Raw genomic sequence first — 19,456 nt, 5'->3', positions numbered from 1 at the left:
ATTCTTGGTTGTGGTGTTTTTTCCTTTTAGCACTTTGAGTATATCATGCCACATTCTTCTGGCCTTCAAAGTTTCTGCTGAAAAACTAGCTAATAGCCTTATAGGTTTTCTTTGTGACTCTTTTTCTCTTGCTACTTTTAAGATTTTCTCTTTAGCATTTTGACATTTTAATTATATGACATTCTGGCGTGGATCATTTCGGTTCTTCTTATTTGAGACTTCCTGGGATTCCTGTACCTTGGTGTCAGTTCCCCAGTGTTAGGGAACTTATCAACTATTATTTCTTCAAATAAGTTTCTACCCCTTTTTCTCTTCTTTTATCTGGGACCAGTAAAATGTGAAAGTACATGTGATGTTGTCCCAGGGGTCCCTTAAATTAGTCTCATTTTTAAAAGATATTTTCTTATTGGAGTTCTGAATGGGTGATTTCTACTATTCTGTCTTCCAGATTGCTGATCTGTATCTTTTAATATGCTGTTGATTCCATATAGTATATTTTTCAGTTTTTAAAAATTTTTTAATTTTATTTAAAAGATTATTTATTTATTCATGAGACAGGCAGAGACATAGGCAGGGGGAGAAGCAGGCTCCTTGCAGGGAGCCCGATGTGGGACTCAATCCCAGGACTCCGGGATCACGCCCTGAGCTAAAAGTAGACGCTCAACCGCTGAGCCACCCAGGCATCCCTCAGTTTTTTTTTTTTTTTTTTTTTTTAATCTGTTCCTTTTCTTTGGTTATTTCTTATATTTTTTAATTCTTCGTTGAAGTTTTCACTGTGTTCTTCCATTGTCCTCCCAAGTTCTGTCACCATCTTTATGACCATTACTTTGAATTCTTTAAGTAAATTATCTCTATTTCATGAGGGTTTTCCTTTTCTGGGGTTTTATTGGAACATATTCTTCTGTCTTCTCATTTTGAGTTTCTGTGTTTGTTTAAATGAAATAGAACAGCTACTTGTCTTGGTCTTGTAGGAGTGGCTTTGTGTAGCAGTGTCCCCTCTGTAGGCTGCATGTGCCTGATGGACTGCACTGGCAGGATTGCTGGACCTGGAATAGGTATGCAACAGAAGATACCTGAAGTGTTCTGTCCTGGGGTTGCCGTGGCTGGATGGCTGGAGGTGAAGCTGGCAAGGGTTCGGAATCCTGGGATGCTCTGTGCCTGGCTCACCATGGTGGGATGGCTGAGCTGGAGTGGGTGCTGGTTGGGAGTGTCCTAGTGCATGAGGTATGAGGGCATTCCTGGTGAAATGCTGAGCCAGGTGCAGACCTGTGGGTTCCCAGAGTACCCTGTGCTGGGGCCATCTCAGTGGATAGCTGGAGTTTGTGTGTTAGGAGTCTGGGGCTCACTGGAGCAGCTAAAGCACCTGGACCCTGCTCCCTTCTGTACTATCCAGGTGGAGAGGGGAATGTAAACCATGGCTCTTGCTGGCACCTCCAACCCCAGAGAGTTCCAGCAGGTCTCCCACTATTTGGTAGACACTCGAGGATTAATAAATAGATTTCCTTCACTTGTACGAGTTTGAGCACAAGCAGGGCAAAGGACAGAAGGAGAGGGAGAAGCAGGCTCCCTGATGAGCAGGGAGCCCAATATGGGGCTCAGTCCCAGAGCCCTGAGATCATGGCTTGAGCCAAAAGCAGATGTTTAACTGACTGAGTCACCCAGGTGCCCCAAACCACTGGGTTTTTTGGTGTGCCCTAGGGATGAGGAAATGTACTTGTGGGTTCCTCACTGATCTTCCTCCCAGCTGCAGGTGGTTGCTTTGGTGGTGGGGTTCCATTGTTACATTGTCTCTACCTCTTCTACCTTTATGTGGTCCCCCTATTGTTTTTTGTGCAGAAAGCTATTCAATCAATAGAACAGAATTATTCCTCAGAAGTAATTCTCTAGATGTAGGTGTAGATTCAGTGTGTCTATGTGTCTCTGCTTATTAAATTGATTTAATAAACCATGTGATTCAAGCATTTTAGGTTAGTCGATGAGCCTTTCTGCCCAGTGACTTCTGGCAGAGCTTACCTGGTAGTATCCTTAGAGGCCAACAGGTCCTATAAAACTATATAATTTATTTGAGGGAATTCATGTTCATTTTGTTTTGTTTTATTTTTCTATGTGGAAATGTATAGTCCACATATAGTCTTCACCATCTAAATGTTGAAGTATCTACTTTGATTCTTGTGTCTGAGCAGATTCTCATCACAAATTCACTCTTTCCCAATTTAGAAAGTGCCATGTTCCCTATATCTCCCCCGTCCTTTTTTTATTCAATAGCCGTGTTTTGAGTGTTCACCATGTGCCAGGGCCAAAAGGAGAAGTGTGATCCTTACCCAAATGAAAAAGTTTTGGTAAATAATTAAATGTTGCATGAACCGGATTAGTTCTATCTTGGACAAATGCATCATTATGACTAATCTGTGATCTGAAACCTTGAGCACAGGTCCCTCCACTCTTTCCCTTTGTGTAGCCACACCATTCAGTATACCGTCAGGGCATAACGTCCTTGATCTGCCCTGGAGATAAGATTGACACATACCTGTTCTTAAACATCCTTCTCTTAGGTGGTCCCTCAGCAAGTACTCCCAATCTAGCACTATGAAAGCAAGTGTTAGGGGAGGTGGGATTACAGATGCCTACTTGTCCTGTGGCAGCCAAAGAAACACTTTGGCCTAAGTCCCCCTAATAAGCCATTTCTTGCCAAGTGAGAATTGTTGGCTTTTTCCTTTGGTCTTACAGCTCCGTTGGCCTTTGGTGGTCATTTTGTGTACACCTCCCTTTCACAGAACACATGGAATGGCCTGGGACAGTCAGGGGCAGCTTGTCTGAGGACTAATAAAAAATGAGATTGACTTTTTAGACATAAAAAGACCTCTCTGGCAGAAGAAATCAGGTGCTATCACAGCAAAGAGAGACTTAACTGCAAGAAACAAAAAGCAGCTTGGGCTATTCCAAACTTCAACAGGACACAGGGATGGGTTTATAACAAAGACAGAAGTGTGTCTGACAGAAGCTGGGGTAGGAAGAGAACCAGAGCTCAGAAAGGGACAGGGTGCGGTCAGGGCAATCTCTCTCTCGTCTCAGACTCTCGGCGTGTTTTCATTTTCTCTGCAGCATGGCCTGTTCTATATCTGCTCATTCATTCCACACATGTTTATTGCATCCAGTGTGTGTCAAGCATTATTCTAAATGCTGCATAAACATCCTCATTCTCCAGGAACTTAAATGCTAGGGTGGGGAGATGATTTTACAGTTACTAACTGATACAGCATACTAAATGTGGAGGTAAGTGCTAAGGAGAAAAAGAAGCTGTGGAGGGAAGTGCATATGCATTGCAAGTTTATCTTTAAAGATTTTATGACAGAGTGCGCACGTGCAAGAGCGGCAGAGGGGGACAGAAGAAGAGGGAGAGGGACAAGCAGACTGCCTCTGAGCATGGAGCCTGATGCGGGGCTTGATCCCAGGGCTCTGGGATCATGACCTGAGCCAAAGGCAGACGCATAACCAACTGAGCCACCCAGGTGCCCCATATGTGTTGCAATTTTAAGCAAGATCCAGGAAGGCCTCATTGACAAGGTGATATTTGAATAGAGACATAAAGGAGACAAGGAAGTGAACTGGGAGATTATCTGGGAAGTTCTGGGCGATGAAGAGGCTGGTGTCAGTGATCAGAAGTGGGAACAAGGAGGCCGCAGCAACATAAGCAAAAGGGAGATGAAAGTGAGCTGAGGGTAGGGAGGTAGATGTGTAGGACGTTACAGGCTACTGCATGAGAAAGGGGGCCACCAGAGGGTTATTTTTTTTTTAAGATTTTATTTATTTATTCTTGAGAGACCGGGAGAGGCAGAGACACGGGCAGAGGGAGAAGCAGGCTCCCAGCGGGGAGCTTGATGTGGGACTCCATCCCAGGACCCCAGGACCACGACCTGAGCCGAAGACAGATGCTCAACCACTGAGCCACCCAGGTGCCCCTGGAAAGTTTATATTTGAGACTGTACGAGCTGCAATTTCCTTCTTCCACTCAGGATTGTATCTGTTAAGATTTATCTATGTCGATTCTTGTAGGAGATGAAGGAGAGAGCCGTCAAGGATAAACACCCAAATTTTGGTGTGTGGCAACTGAGTGATCGTGCAGGAAATGTAAGGAAGAGAGCAGATCGGCAGTGGGAAAAGAATCACGTTTTGTGAATCCTGGGGCATACAGAGGTAGCAGGAAATTAGATTTAACTGACCTCTTCTCCTCCCTTAAGATGCTGCTCAAGTAAACACCCCAAGTCACACACTGTCTGGCTTGTGGCCACCGTCTCTGCAGCAAGAAAGCAGCTGTCAGCATTGCAGGCAAACCCCTGACCTGCCAGAGTGACAGTCGTCCTGGAGGGCATGCCCCCGGCTTACCCCAGGCCCGCCGGCTAGAGGGTGTTTCAGAGCCCATCCTCGGGTGCCCTTGTCTCTTAACCGTGGCCTCCACCCTCAAGCGTGCCGCAGATCGCGATGCTTCTTGCAAGACCCGACTCAAATCCTAGGCTGCAGGGAGGTTTCTGGCGAGCCACACTTCCTAGCTCAGCCCAGTCGGAGCTGACTCCACGGGACTCAGGGGGCGGAGCGCGAGTCCCCGCCCCAGACCCGGCTCCGCCTCCGAGACGCATGCGCGACTCCTCCCCCAAACCCCTCCCCATGTGCCTCGCGTACCCGGGGCGCATGCGCGCGCCGCGACTCCTCCCCAAGCCCCGCCCCATGTGCCTCGCGCACCGGGACGCATGCGCGCGCCTCAAACTCCGCCCCTCGTGCCCCGCCCCTTGCGCCTCACCTACCCGGGGCTTTTGCGCCCGCCGCGACCCCGCCCCTCGAGCCCCGTTCCAAGCGCCTCGCCTCCCCAGGACGCATGCGCGTCCGCCGCGACTCCGCCCCGCGAGCCCCGCCCCATGCGCCTCGCCTACCTGAGACGCATGCGCGCGCCGCGACTCCGCCCCTCGAGCCCCGCCCCATGCGCCTCGCTTCCCCGGGACGCATGCGCGCGCCGCCACTGTGCCCCGCGAGCCCGCCCCATGCCCCTCTCCTCTCTGGGACGCATGCGCGCGCCGCGACTCCGCCCCCCCCGAGCCCCACCCCATGCGCCTCGCCTCCCCGGGACGCCTGCGCGCGCCGCGACTCCGCCCCCCCCCGAGACCCACCCCTTGCGCCTCGCCTTCCCGGGACGCATGCGCGCGCCGCGACTCCGCCCCTGGAGCCCGGCTGCCTGCTCGCCCCGCCCCACGTTCCGCCCTGCCCTCGGGACGCAGAGCGGGCGGCGGCGTTTCCGGCGGGACCGTCGCTCGCGTCTCACGTCTGCGCGCCCTCGTCGCCCGGTGCAGGCCGCCGCGCAGCGGTTCGGTACTTGGGGGTTTATGTTATCTTGTGCCTCTTAGACCTTTGGGGGTTAGCTAAGGGGCTTTGCTGTCGCCCAGTGCTCGTCCCCCGGGTCCGGCAGGGCCTTCAGGCTGCGTCATGGTCGCCCTTCTCGTCGCGCATGTTTTGCTTTCCTTAAAATAGGCGGTGAATCCTGCAGGAGCCCTGAGCTCCTGGGACAGCTGCTTTGCAGATGCAGCGTGGTGGCGATGGTTGCCCGGGGATTTTACCGCTCCAGCTCGGTGCTACTTGGAATTCCTGGCCGGCACAGTTCCAAGCGCCCCTGGCCCCACAGTTAAAAACTTCAGTGTGAATTGCTTTCACGCTGAGCCCTCACTGGCCACCAAATGCATTTCTTTGAGATAAAGCAGGAGTCATTCCCTACTTCGCCACGAGCCAAGTGTCCCACGTTGTGACCTGGGCTTCCCTGCATTTTAGCCCCTCACCGGCCTCTGTCTAACAAGAAGTGTGATTTGGATTCGAAAGCTTTGCAGATGTTGAGTATTGCAGTAATTCGGTGCTTTGGGGAAGGGCGGGAAAAGGGGGCAATTAAAATAGGTGAATCCAGGGCACAGGAGAGACTTAGTTTCTGATTCAGTAGTCAGTTGGTTAGCTGATGAAAAGGTGAACGCCTTACCTGGGCGGGGCCGGTCAGCGCTTTTTGTTGAGTCTCCTGTAGGCCTGTGGTGTTAGAATGAAGGTTATTACCAGAACGGTTGGTGTCTGCTCAGCTTTTATATGTGCCAAGCACACTCTCTCTCTCTCTTTTTTTTTAAGAGTTTATTTATTTATTTGATAGAACACAACAAGCAGGGGGAGGAGGAGAAGCAGACTCTCCAGTAAGCAGGGAGCCCGAGGCAGGGCTGGATCCAGAACCTGGATCCAGGGCTCATGACCTGGGCCAAAGGCAGACGCTTCACTGACCGAGTCCCCCCCGCCCCCCCCCCCCCAAGCACTTTTACTTATTGCACCGTTTGACGCCCACAGGAGCCCTAGGAAGTTTGTACCATACTTATCCTCACAGTACAACGAAGGAAGCTAAGAGAGGTTGGGAGCTAGCCCGTTACTTCTTAGCTACTACAGGGTGGAGCTGGAACTTCTACCTGCTTCCTTCTGGGTGCTAGAGAGCCGTGCTCGTAACCACCTCTGATCCAGCCCCTCCTCGGCAGGTGCAGGCCTCGTACTCTGCTGTCTGGTCAGAGTGAAGGAGAACGATGCAGAAGGACTCTGGCCCACTGTAAGTACAGTGAATGGGAGGGGAAATAGCCAGGAACGTCTCAAAACCAGAGCTTTCCTTATCTGGAGAGGGCCCTACGAGTAGACTGCTGGGCAGCATAGGGTATGGGAGGGTGGACATGTAGGCCAGGGACCTGGGTTTGAATCCCTAGCCTCTGGCATGCCTAGGGGGCAAGTCACCTAACCTCTGGGATCTATCTTCATTTGTGCAGTGATAGGGCTGTTCTGGAATGATGATGCTTCAGTCCCATTCTGTCATTGGTTTTTGTTTTGTTTTTTTAGACCTGGTTGGCACTGATTTCTTACTTGTTCATTTTCAGAGTGCCTATACACTGGATTGGCTTTGGTTATGCGGCGCTGGTTGCTTCTGGTGGGATCATTGGCTATGCGAAAGCAGGTACGGTGTGTAGCTATTTAACCTCTTAAGATTTTCACATTGTTGCTGGTAAAGAGAGTCCTCAGGGTCCCCAGAGTGCAGTCTTTTTTGAGTCAAGTTTGCCTTAAGCTCCTTAGCTTGAGTGCAGGCTTCTCGTGCATCCCTTAAGCTCCTTCTGCACTTGCTTTTCGGTTATCTGGTGGACCGGAGTCAGGCTTCTTGTCTGCTGACTTGGTCTTGGCTTCTTTATCTAAAGCTGCTGGGCAGGGTCGTAGTAGGTTGTTGTTATCATTGACCACCACACATCAGCCTTGACCCCAGAGTGTCATCCATGCCCTTGAAGTAGGAAAAACCTTTTTTGAAGTCTCCTCGTTAGACTTAAGTCTTTCTACCTCCTTTCTAGCCTGTATCCCTACTCCAACACACAGACACACACCAGATTCCCATTCTCCAAAAAAGATTTTATTTATTTATGACTATTTAAAAAAAAAAAAAACTCATTGGCCCTATTGCCCTCTCCTTTCTCGCAATTTGCCTGAGGTCCTGCCTATGAACAAGTCTAGCTCTTGGCAGGTTAGTCAGGCCAGGTTAGGAGCCCTTTTCTCCCTAGATGGAAGCATCTGTCTATTAAGGAGGAATATTTATGATATTACACTACTTTCTTTGTAAAATAGCAAGCTCCCCAAAACATTTTCATGCTTGGGAGCTCTTTGGTTATGAGCTGTGTTGAGATTAATTCTCTTTCCTAATTTACTCTGTAGGGAAAGGAAATTTGGTGAATTCTGTTCATGAAATGAGTGTCTGACATTATAACACAGGACTCTGTTTGCTTCCTCACAGGTAGTGTCCCATCACTGGCTGCTGGGCTGTTTTTTGGTAGTTTAGCAGGCCTGGGTGCTTATCAGCTGTCTCAAGATCCGAGGAACATTTGGGTTTTCCTAGGTATGTCAGTGTCACTGTCTCCCTGGTATAATTACGTATCCAGGATACTCTAACAAAAGGCTCTGGTTTGGTGGAATGTGGCAGGTTCTTTGCAAGAAGACAGTTTTACTACTACTGTTCAGTGCTAGGGAAGTTTTAAAATTGGGGGTAGGGGAAGTTGTGCTGGTTTCTGTTTATTTTCTGTGTGCAAAATGTGGAAAGGTTTTCATGCTTCATAAATTTAGATTTAGCCAACGATATTAATAATAAACTTGTACAAGGCAAGTATATGTCTCTTAATCATTATGATTGCCCATTGAAGACTGTATGCTTGAGCATTACCAGAGGATCACATGTCAGGGTTAGGTTTGCATCAATATTGCATTTTTCACATTTGAAAATCATTTATTAGCCCTTTAGCGCTAATCTGAATGTGTGGCATAGGCCTTGCCTTCAAGGAGCCTTTGCCTTGACTGACTTGAAACATGAGTCTGTGGGGCTGCCGGAGTCCCCTGTGAGCAGCACAGATGGGGAGGAGCACCAGGAAGGAAAGATTACTTCTTATCAGGGTGGCTTTGGGTGCATTTTTATTGAGCTCCACCCATGTTTCAGACATTGCACTGGGAATATGGGCCTCACTGTCTCGACAAACCCGCAGAGCCAGAACTCCTATAGTTTTGGCCTTTATAAGGGTGGTGGGGAGAACAAGCATGTTAACAGTGGTTTGCAGGAGTTGGCACGGGCTGAGAAGGGAGAGGTCAGCAATGGCTGATGGGATGTGCTGGGGAAGAGGGAGGTGCCCAGCCCTCAGCTCTGCCTCCCAGCTCCTGCACTCAAGCTCCTGAATGACTTTCAGACTTGTTTTTTCTCATTTCTGACTGCACTATGAGCAAATGACCTCACTGCCTACTTGAAGAACACAGTCATTACATGGCGCAGTATGCCATCAATGTCCATGCCTTCTGCTGTGCTTTTTCTCTCCTCTCCAAGGCCTGTCCCTCCATCCAGGCTTTGAATCTCTCCTCCTCCACCTTCTGGAGTGTTATCACTGGTGAAGATGCCATCTCTTACTTGGAATCCACCCTGTTGATGGGTCCCTCCTCATGTTCACATGTGTCCTCTCACCCGTTAAAGAGAACAGGACCTCTCGTGACCCTACTTCCTTCTCCACTTGCCACCCTTCTTCCTCTGTAGAAACTTCTCTAAAATAATCCGTTAATTTGTTTTTATTTCCTTTCATCTCACTTTCTCGACTTGTTCATTCCATTTTTGTTTCCTTTGTCCATGAAAATAGCTTTCCCTGATTGTGCCAGTGACCTGGATTTTTCAGAATCCAGTGTATATTTTTTTAAGATTTGGAGTGAGCAAACGTGCAAGTGAGGGAAAGAACAGAGGGAGAGGGAAGAGAGTATCTCAAGGAGACTCCCTGTTGAGCATGGAGCCTGACATGGGGCTTGATCCCAGGACCCGGAGATCATGATCTGAACCAAAATCAAGAGTTGGGTGCTCAACCAGCTGAGCTACCCAGGTGCCCCTGCAGTGTACATCTTTCAATCCTCATTTGAGTTGGCCTGTTAACTTTCTCAGCATAGTATACCAATCCATTTTCCACTCTATTTTCCTTTTTTTTTTTTTTTTCTTTTTTGTTGACCCATCTTCCTTTTCGGCCATTAAATGTTGAAGTTCTTAAGACCTGGCTCATTTTTTGTTTGTTTGTTTAAGATTACTTACTTGAGAGCAAGCGAGCACATCGGTCTGCTTATGTGAGCAGGGGGGGAGAGAGAGAATCCCAAGCAGATTCCTGCTGAGTGTGAATTGTGAGGTGGGGCTCAGTCTCACGACCCTGAAATCATGATCTGAGCCACAATCAAGAATGGATGCTTAACCAGCTGAGCCACCCAAGCTTCCCAAGATCTGGGTCTCTTTATCTTCATACCCTCTTGCTGGGCTCATTGCAGCCCAGGCCTTAAATTACAATTGAAACAGGTAATAGATACACAGATGGATCTCTCCTCCAGGCTTTACTCTTATATATACAGTTGTGTGCTTGACATCTTTTATCTGTTGTCTCAAGGCATCTGCCCAAACCTGACTTCTGTCCTCACATACATTGGTCTTCAGGGTTCTCCATCCATTTGGGTCTTGCTCTCTCCTCTTCCATCTTCATATTTCATTCATCAGTGAGTTCTATTGGTACTAACCTCCAGCACATATCCTAAATTGTCCCCTTCTCTGTCTGCATGGCCACCATCCTCATCCCATTTATCTTGGTATTTTGCCTGCATTCCTGAGGAAGTTTATTAATAGGTATCCCTACATGCTCTAGTTTCCCTGCAGTTTGTTCTTCATGCAAAAGCTAGAATTTTGTTTTTACAGTTCATGTGTCCCTCTGCCTGATATCTTATAATGGCTTCTCATTGCTCTGAGGATGAGGACCACTGTCCATGCTCTGAGGTCTGGCCCCTCTTCTGCACTAGCTGTATTTTAGCCTTCAGTTTCCTCTCCCCACAAGGCCCCATGTGTATTATTCCCTCAATTTGCAATGTGCTTTCTTACCCCTTTAGCTCATTCACTCCTACTTTTCAGATCTTGGCTTGATCTTCACTTCCTCAGCAAATTTCTTTCCTGACTTTCCTGAACAGGCTAGATTCCCTGCTTAGACACCTTTTATTTTTTAAAAGATTTCATTTATTTGAGAGAGCGAGTGAGCATGCGTGTGATCTCAGGCAGAGAGAGAGGGAGAAGCAGGCTCCTTGCTAAGCAGGGAACCTTAATCAGGACTTGATCCCAGGACCCTGGGACCACGCCCTGAGCCGAAGGCAGGCACTTAACTGACTAAGCCACCCAGGTGCCCCTAGAGACCTTTTTTGATGATAGTTTGTCCTCTAACACCTGGTGCAATGCATGGCATATAATAGGTATTTTAACAACTGTTGAGTAGAAGAGCAGACAGCGTAAATACATCAGCAAGAAATAGGGGGGGAAAAAGGGAAGAAAAAAAAAGACCTATGGCAAATTTGGAGAAGACTGGGATGCCTGGGTGGCTCAGCGATTGAGCGTCTGCCTTCAGCCCAGGGTGTGATCCTGGGGTCCCAGGATTGAGTCCTGCATTGGGCTCCTTGCAGGGAGCCTGCTTCTCCCTCTGCCTGTGTCTCTGCCTCTCTCTCTCTGTGCATCTCATGAATAATAAATAAAATCTTTAAAAAAAAAAAAAAAAGATGGGGGAAGCCTCTGGCTGAAGAGTGGTGAAAGGTGAGGCCGAGAAGGCCGCTTGGTCCGGACGCTGAGCGCCTTACGTACCAGTGTTTGTGTTAGCCTGGTGGCGCTGCCCCAGCCCGGGGAAGGAGATGGTGTGAGACGGGGTCTGGCCCTTGAACGGGGGTAGGGCTGATTCTCCTGCATACAACACGAAATGATCTTTGATTCTTCTTATCTTTCACATCAGCTACCTCTGGAACCCTGGCTGGCATTATGGGAATGAGGTTCTACCACTCTGGAAAATTTATGCCTGCGGGCTTAATCGCAGGTGCCAGGTATTTTCTGTTTTCTTGCTGTTCTTCACTACTGAGGAGTTTAGTTTAAGGTCCCAAATAGTTCGTATGTTCAGGAATTTACTTGTTCTGGCGTACCTGATGCTAGGCATCATTGAAATCATTTAATTCACACACAGGATTAAATGCAGAAACAGTAGTTGACTTAATGCCAAAACGAAGTAACTGTATTCATGACTCTGTTCTCACATTTGTGGTCTGGTCCATCCTGGCTCCGGCCTACAGTGGAAGGAGCTTCATGCAAAGCCATGACTCTGGCTCTTTCTGTGACTTTCAGCATGAGTTCCATATTTCCTAGCTGTGTGGGCATCTTTCATTGAAAATTTTGCTAAAAGGGAATTTTGATTAAACCTTGCTATCTAAGTTTGGTTATAAAACTTGAACCAGATTGTTTAAAAAAAAAATATATATATATATATTAAGTATAACGAAGTTACTCTGAGGGCAGATTTTTTAAGCATCTGTCTGGAAGAAGATTGCTTACCTGACTTTGATCATAGTTATGATGCTGTCAAGCATTGTGCTTTATGGTCAGTGTAGACCACGGTCAAAAGTGGTGAATTGGAGGCTGGAAATCTACCATTATGTGGCTCTGTGACCCTGGAGGGACCTTGGTCTTCCCATCCTTCAGTTTGCTCATCTCTTTGAATTATCGGCTGTTAGATTAGGAACTTCGACTCACATGTACAATTTTAAGGCAAGTGGAGTGTGAGACTGCCCCTCGGCACGTAATTTCTTTGGTACTTCCAGGAGTGGAGGTTCACCTGTGCCTGCTGTGCCTTGGCATCTCCTCACCATGTAGTTGTGGAGGACCTACAGTTTTAGGTTCTTGAAAAAAAAGTCAAGTGCCTGTTCTGTCCTTTACCTGATGTTTTTTGTTTATGTTTCTTTTGAACAGTTTGCTGATGGTCGCCAAACTTGGAATTAGTGTGTTGAATAAACCCCATCAGTAGTAGCTATGTCCCAGCTTGGACTCATGAAGAATTTTAAAACTTCTACTATTTTTAGTGTATTAAGAGAAACAAGTATTCTGACATTTTACTTAAAACAAAAAAATAACATTGAACTTCCAGGAGAAGAAATCAGTCATTATCATTACAACCTTAAAGAGGTGGGTGGTATGTAACCTGAGAGCTTCTTCTTATACTCTCATAAAGTTTGATTCTTATACATGATGTTGTCTCTTCTTTCTGTATCTATAGGTAAAGCCTCAAGGGGTAAAATGTTAGGTATCAACATTGAGGGCCCTGAAACCCCATGCCCTACTCAGAACAGTGAAAAAAGTCTCTTAGGAGCTTTAGGATTTCTGTTCTTTGGCTCATTTTAGAGCACAGATCTACCTGGAAAGAATGTCAAATGAAATATTGAAAATAAAGTTTACTGTAAGTAATGTTTTCCATGGTGTCTTTGTGTTGCCAGAGCTGTCTAGAACATAGAATGAGATGTGAATAGTAGGAAGCTGTAGGAATGTGAAAGTGTTCTGTTAATATTTTATTTAGTAATTAACAATTTTGAATAATTTAAGGGCCAAGGAAAATTACTTATGATTTTGCATTGCACTGAAGCTTGTTTTAAAAAATGATCCTTAGGATTTCTAAGATTAGGACTCTATAACCAAAAAAGGAAGAAAAAATGAAAATGTGGTTAATTAACTAATCTATAAATCTGAAACTAAAATAGCCTCTGAAACTTGAATTGCCTGGTTTGGTCTCTACACACATTAATTGGATATTGACACGTTTTCACTTCACTTTCTTTTTTTTTCTTTCTTTTTTTTTTCTCTTTTTTTTTTCCTTTTTTTTCCTTTTTTCCTTTTTTTTCCTGTTTTTTTTCTTTTTTTTTCTCACTTTCTTTTCAGCATTGAGTGTTATTAACTCCTGCTCAAACTAAACTCACTTTAGCTTCCTCCTATTTAAAAAGAAAAGGGTTATTTGCTCCTTACCTTTTCCCTAACTGGTATTGGTTGGATTTATAATTCAAACACTTATTAATCAAGTTTATATGTTTTCTTAAATTGCTTGAAAGGAGCCCTGATTTTCTCATCCTTGTTTTATGTGACATGGTTTTGACATGACTGCCTTGGCCTATTCTTAAACTGTAATGCCCGGAGCTCTGCACAAGTTTGGTAAGTTTGGTGTGACCAGGGTGGTGTATTCTAGACCATATATTTTTCTTAATACAGCTAGGATCAAAATTAGATTTTTGGTTAGCCTCATCACAGCAGTAACTCATTAAATGGTTTGGTCTACTGAGACTTCAGGTCTTTTTCTTGCATATGCTATTAATAATAACTACTCCCAGGTAGGAGATGGTTGGTCCTTGATGTCACATACTTGCAAATAATTGATTAAGTTCAAATGTTCCAGAGTTCCTGGAAGAGTCAGTAATTACCTTTTATCATGTAGTTGTACCAAATTCATGGTTTAAATTAAAAGGACAAATCCATTTACAAATAGGTCATTGGCATGTAGTATGACTTCATGCTCTGGTGAATCAGATTATTATGAACTTCTTAAACATTAGTATCATATAGTCTGAAAGGAAAAGGAAAATGGACAAAGAAAATCAAGTAGGCAGAACATTGTATTATATCTTTTTGGTATTTTAAAAGCTGATTTTTATGGAAACGTGTTTAGGAGAAAAACAACTGGTTATAGTTAGTGTTACAAAGGCCGGAACACCACAGGTGGCCTGGGTGTTCTTCAGCACAGAGAAGAGCGGTCTGTGCATTATCTGTGTTCACAGAGCTCACCTCCGTCTTTTTTGTTTCTTTTTTAAGATTTTATTTATTTATTCATGAGAGACAGAGAGGTAGACATAAGCAGAGGGAGAAGCATGGAGCCCAGTGTGAAACTCAATCCCAAGACTCCAGGATCACAACCTGAGCCAAAGCAGACGCTCAACTGCTGACCCACCCAGGCATCCCTGACTTCTGTCTTTATGCTTTTTTCCCCCAAACCCTGCTGTGTGAGGACCAGGTAGAAGTGAACGTTAGTTCTGACTTCTTGTTCCTCAGGTGTTTGAATCAACTGAACTATAAGAGCAGAGGTACTAGAAAAGATTAAACAAAAAAGCAATAGTCATTTTATTTTAATTCATCAGATGCATTTTAGGTTTTCAGCCTTTCTGTGATCATCTTGATAAATAGCTACTGAAAGTATTATGCTTAAATGTTAAATGTATTTAATAATCCTTGACGGGTCACCTGAATGGCTCAGTTGGTTAAGTGTCTGCTCAATCATGATCTCGTGGTGATCTCAGGATTTTGAGAACAGCCGCACCACACCCAGCTCTGTGCTGGGCATGGAGCCTACTTGAGATTCTCTCTCTCCCTCTGCCCCTCTCCACTGCTTGGTCTCTCAAAAAAAAAAAAAAAAAAAAAAAAAAAGATCCTTATCAGTGTTTTCTGTCTTCTCCCTCCAAGCCCAGCCACATGTGCATGTATGCAGGTGACATGTGACCATCAAAGCTGCTACCCATCCAGGCTTCCATGAATATGGTTTGTCAACCAAGTGTTGGCCCTAGTTTTACATCTGTCATCTGTGCCAAATGCACTAATTTTGGCCATATTCAGTTCTAGGGGAGGGGCCTTAGCATCAGACTCTGAATAATGGTACCCTGAAGGTGGGGGAAATTTATTTATTTGGTCCTAGCAATCAGCTCTGAGAGTTTTAAGGCTGCCCACACACTGGGGTGGGTGGGATGGTCTTCAATGCCAGAAGCCTCGGTAATCCCCTTGCCAAGTCTGCCATTTGCAGTTTCCTAGTACTTAATGTCCTAAGATTGTGCTAGGTTCTGGAAGGAAAAGAACAAGCTGTGGCTTGCCTCCCTGGAGTCTAGTGGAGAAGACTGAAATCTCAACTACCAGCCTCAATTTAGAAACAAATGCTTAGAGGCAGATAGACATGGGGTGGGGAGCACAGAAAAGGGAGTAGTCAACTGAGTCCATTCCTAAGGAGTTTAGGAATGCTTCGCAGAAGAGATGGTAGTTGAGGCAAGCCTTGAAGAATGAGGAATTCGTAAACAAGGATTGACAAATGTTGCAAGTTGCAGGAAGTGCCTCAGAGGCATGACACTGTCTGGCACAGTTCGGTAAATATAAGTCATTTGGTATGACTAGGGTAGAGAGTGTGAGATTGGCAATAGCAGATGAGATGAGACAGAAAGGCAGAGGTCATAACTAGAAAGCCTTGGTATCCTAAGCCCAGATAGTTTGGACTGAATCCATTTTTGTCTTTTTTTTTTTTTTTTTTTTAGATTTTATTTATTCATGAGAAAGGCAGAGACATAGGCAGAGAAGTAGGCTCCCTAGGGGGAGCCTGATGCAGGACTCAATCCCAGGACCCCAGGATCACAACCTGAACCAAAGGCAGATGCTCAACCACTGAGCCACCCAGGTGTCCCCCATTTTTGTCCTCATTTTTTTTTTTTTTTTTGGAGTTGTGTCTTATTTATGGAAGCTCGTTATATTTGATGGTGCTAATCCTTTGTTGTATATTGTGGGGGTTTTTCCCCAGTCTATTGCTTTCCTTTTAACTTTGTTTATAGTGTCTGTACATTTTTGCCTAGCCAGATCTGTTACCTTGCTTCTTAATGTCCTTTTCCCAAAATTATAAAAATTAGACAGTAGGTAGGTAGTTAACAAGGTTGTTCAGAATTGAGGCACGATATGCTTGTGATAAAGAAGCATGAGCAAAGCAGGATATTCAGTAAAATGAAATTTCCTTCCCATCTTAGACCTTTAGTCTTACAATTTAAGAGGTAACCATTGGTACTCTATTGGTCCAGGTATTCCCTGCATATATTATGATTTTCTGCACATATATTATCAAATAAATGTATCCGTTTTTGGTTATTGTTGACATAAAGGCACAGGATAAATACTACATTTTGCTACACTGGACTACATTTAACAACGCCCTTTTCTTTCTGGACATAGAGACCCACCAAATTCTTTTTAATGGCTTTTAATTGTGTGATGTTACTGTCTAGTTCACCTTTCCGCTACTGATAGAAAAGTACCTTGTTTAAAGCTTTTTGCTTATAAAAAGAATGCTGTGTGAAGGAACATTACTATGTAAATTCTGGAGCTCTCATGTACGAGAATGTTTATGTTATATCCCTAAAACCTGCGTCAAAGCAGATGAGCATTTAACATTTTAATTGTCCTCAGAAGAATTGCATTGCTTTATACTTTCAGCAGTAATGGTCATGAGATTTTGTTTCCCCACATTTGCTAATGTTGTAATTTATCACACTGTTTTTTAGAGAATGAGAGTGGGAGGGCGGGCGTGTCGGGGTGGGGGGGCCGGTGCAGGGGGGAGAAAGAGAATCTTAAGCAGGCTCAGTGCAGAGCTCCACAGGGCTTGCTCTCAGGACCCTGAGATCATAATCTGAGTTGAAACTGAGCATTGGAGGTTTAATCCACTGAGCCACCCAGGCGCCCCCCTTATCAGACTTTTTCTTTGGCAGATTAAATTAGGACTTTGGAAACTTTCTGTAAATGGCCAGATAGTAAGTATTTTAGGCTTTGTGGGCCACACTGTCTCTGTTCTAGCTATTCGGTTCTGTTGTAGAGGAAAAGGTGCCATAAATGGTACATAAACGAGCATGGCTGTTGTTTACTTTATGGACCTTAAAACTTGAATTTCATATGATTTTCACAGATCATAAAAGAGTAATCTTATTTTTTTCAACCATACTATTTTGATTGAAAACAGGGATCCCTGGGTGGCGCAGCGGTTTAGCGCCTGTCTTTGGCCCAGGGCGCGATCCTGGAGACCCGGGATCGAGTCCCACGTCGGGCTCCCGGTGCATGGAGCCTGCTTCTCCCTCTGCCTGTGTCTCTGCCTCTCTCTCTCTCTCACTGTGTGCTTATCATAAATAAATAAAATAAAAAAAAAAAAAAAAAAAAAAGAAAACAAAAACATTGTTAGCATGCTGGCTGTCTAAAAACAGGCACAGTGGACCAGAGTTAGTTCACTGACCGTAGTTTGCCAACCCAATCTAAGCCAAAAATATCGAATTGTTATTTAGTAATGAGTTATTAAACATTTTTCATATATTTGCTGACTAGTGATGTGTATTTTTTTCTGTGAGCTGTTCTAGTTTTTGTTTTTTGTTTTCTTAGTGTGTGGCTCTCTAGTAAAAGAAAAAAAAACACTTATTCTTTTTTTTTAATGATTTTATTTATTCATGATAGACACAGAGAGAGAGAGAGAGAGAGAGAGGCAGAAACAGACAGAGGGAGAAGCAGGTTCCATGCAGGGAGCCCAACGTGGGACTCAATCTGGGGACTCCAGGATCACACCCTGGGCTGAAGGCGGCGCTAAACCGCTGAGCTACCAGGGATCCCCTGTTCTTATTTTCATCGAGTACTTTTATAGTTTTATTTCTTAGGCTTCTATTTTTGTTGCCTTTAGAATTTATTTTTGTGTGATGTTGCAAATTAGAGCTCTTTCTGGGGCACCTGGGTAGCTCAGTGGTTGAACGTCTGCCTTTTGCTCAGGTCATGATCCTGGGGTTCTGGGATCTAGTCCTGTATCAGACTCCTCGCAGGGCAGGGAGCCTGCTTCTCCCTCTGCTTGTGTCTCTGCCTCTCTCTTTGTGTTTCTCATGAATAAATAGATAAAATCTTTAGGAAAAAAATTAGAGCTCTTTCTGAATTAATTTTTCTAAAAAACTCCTTACCTTCAATGTTGTTTATTCATGTAATGTATCCTTCCTCTCATTGCTTTGAAATGCCACCTTTACCATGTACTGAATTTCCATATTTGGGACACATTCTAAGTTTTCTAGTCTGTTCCATAGATTTGTTTTTCTCTCTCAGTGCCAAATTGTATTAATCACTGTAGATTTACATATATTTTGATATTTGGTAGTGTAAGTCTGGTCATTATTACTCTTAAGATGTACTTTTTAGATAAATCTAGAATTAGCTCTATAATTTTTAAAAATTTACTTGGGATTTTTGTTACGATTGCACTGAATTACAGGTAAATTTTGGAGGAATTGAAAGCTTTAAAATATTTACTCTTCAACCCAACCAAGAATGTTGTATGTCCCTTCATTTAATTCAGTTTTTTGGTTGAAGCATAATTAGTAAACAACATCCTATTAGTTTCAGATGTATATCAGTGATGGTACTTTTATATTTGTAGATACTTAGGTTGCTTCCATATTTTAGGTATAATATAATGGTGCCACTGCACCATTGAGTGTAGGGGTGCATATATCTATTTAGATTGGTGTTTTTGTTTAAGTACCTAGAAATGGAATTGCAGGATTGTAGGATAGTTCCATTTTTAGCTTTCGTTTTCTTTTTCCTCTCTCCCTCCCTCCTTCCCTTCCTTCCCCCTAGATCATTTATTTCCATTTGATCTTTATTATTTCCCTCCTTCTACTAACTTTGGGCTTTTTTTCTGGTTGTTCTTTTACTAGTTCCTTTAGGTATGAAGTTAGGTAATTTATTTGAAATTTTTCTTGTTTCTTGCTTATTGCTATAAACCTTTCTCTTAAAAGTGCTTTTACTGTGTCCTGTAGATTTTGGAAAGTCTTGTTTCCATTTTCATTTGTCTTAAGGTGATTTTTGATTTTTTTTTTTTTTTTTTTTGCCCATTGGTTTCTTAGTCTCCATGTATTGTGGGTTTTGTTTTTTGGGTTTTTTTTTTTTTTTTCTCTCAGTTTTACTTTTGTAATTGATTTCTAGCTTCATGCTGTTGTGCTTGGAAGAGATGCTTGATATGATATAAGTGTTCTTAAATTATTGAGACTTGTTTTGTATCCTAAAGTGATCCTGGAGAGTGTTCAGTGTGCACTTGAAAAGAATGTGTACTTTGTAGTTTGGAGATGAAATGTTCTGTGTAAATTTTTTTTTTTTTTCTGTGTAAATCTAATTAAGTCTATCTGGTTTGATCTTTTAAGGACAGTATTTCCTTGTTGACTTTTTTTGTTGATAATCTGTCCATTAATGTAAGTGGAATATTAAAGTCTCCTATTA

General features: G+C 44.2%; 1 protein-coding gene and 1 long non-coding RNA gene across 6 annotated transcripts; one reads left to right on the top strand and one right to left on the bottom strand.

Annotated features, from left to right (window-relative positions):
• Window positions 1–3,784: 3,784 nt before the first annotated feature.
• LOC140625988 (uncharacterized) lies at window positions 3,785–4,740 on the bottom strand. The gene is made up of 2 exons (XR_012025232.1): window positions 4,384–4,740; window positions 3,785–4,294 (listed from the first exon to the last, which is right to left on the bottom strand). It is a non-coding gene; the product is annotated as an uncharacterized lncRNA (long non-coding RNA).
• Window positions 4,741–5,199: 459 nt separating this feature from the next.
• On the top strand, window positions 5,200–12,851 carry LOC140626210 (transmembrane protein 14C). 5 transcript variants are annotated; one of them, XM_072813822.1, is made up of 7 exons: window positions 5,235–5,358; window positions 6,361–6,420; window positions 6,543–6,610; window positions 6,930–7,006; window positions 7,826–7,927; window positions 11,352–11,439; window positions 12,356–12,851. In XM_072813822.1, exons 3-7 carry the CDS (start codon window positions 6,588–6,590, stop codon window positions 12,408–12,410), a joined length of 345 nt encoding a protein of 114 aa, XP_072669923.1. In that variant the 5' UTR covers window positions 5,235–5,358; window positions 6,361–6,420; window positions 6,543–6,587; the 3' UTR covers window positions 12,411–12,851. The 5 variants fall into 5 exon arrangements, with proteins under 5 accessions (XP_072669921.1, XP_072669923.1, XP_072669924.1 ...); XM_072813820.1 differs by lacking the exon at window positions 6,361–6,420 and having other exon boundaries at window positions 5,200–5,358; XM_072813823.1 differs by lacking the exon at window positions 6,361–6,420 and having other exon boundaries at window positions 5,246–5,353.
• The last annotated feature ends 6,605 nt before the right edge of the window (window positions 12,852–19,456 follow it).

The sequence above is a fragment of the Canis lupus genome, chromosome 37 (assembly GCF_048164855.1).
Source record: "Canis lupus baileyi chromosome 37, mCanLup2.hap1, whole genome shotgun sequence".
Classification (NCBI taxonomy): Eukaryota; Metazoa; Chordata; class Mammalia; order Carnivora; family Canidae; genus Canis; species Canis lupus.
Note: the sequence above shows the minus strand (reverse complement) of the source record. Positions and strands in the feature narration are given on the sequence as shown.

What these genes read in the sequence shown, in the direction of transcription:
- LOC140626210 (XM_072813820.1), top strand. Translation starts at nt 6,588, where the DNA reads ATGCAGAAGGACTCTGGCCCACT. An exon ending in CATTGGCTATGCGAAAGCAG is followed by an intron (nt 7,007 to 7,825) that starts GTACGGTGTGTA and finishes GCTTCCTCACAG; the next exon opens with GTAGTGTCCCATCACTGGCT. An exon ending in GGCTTAATCGCAGGTGCCAG is followed by an intron (nt 11,440 to 12,355) that starts GTATTTTCTGTT and finishes TCTTTTGAACAG; the next exon opens with TTTGCTGATGGTCGCCAAAC.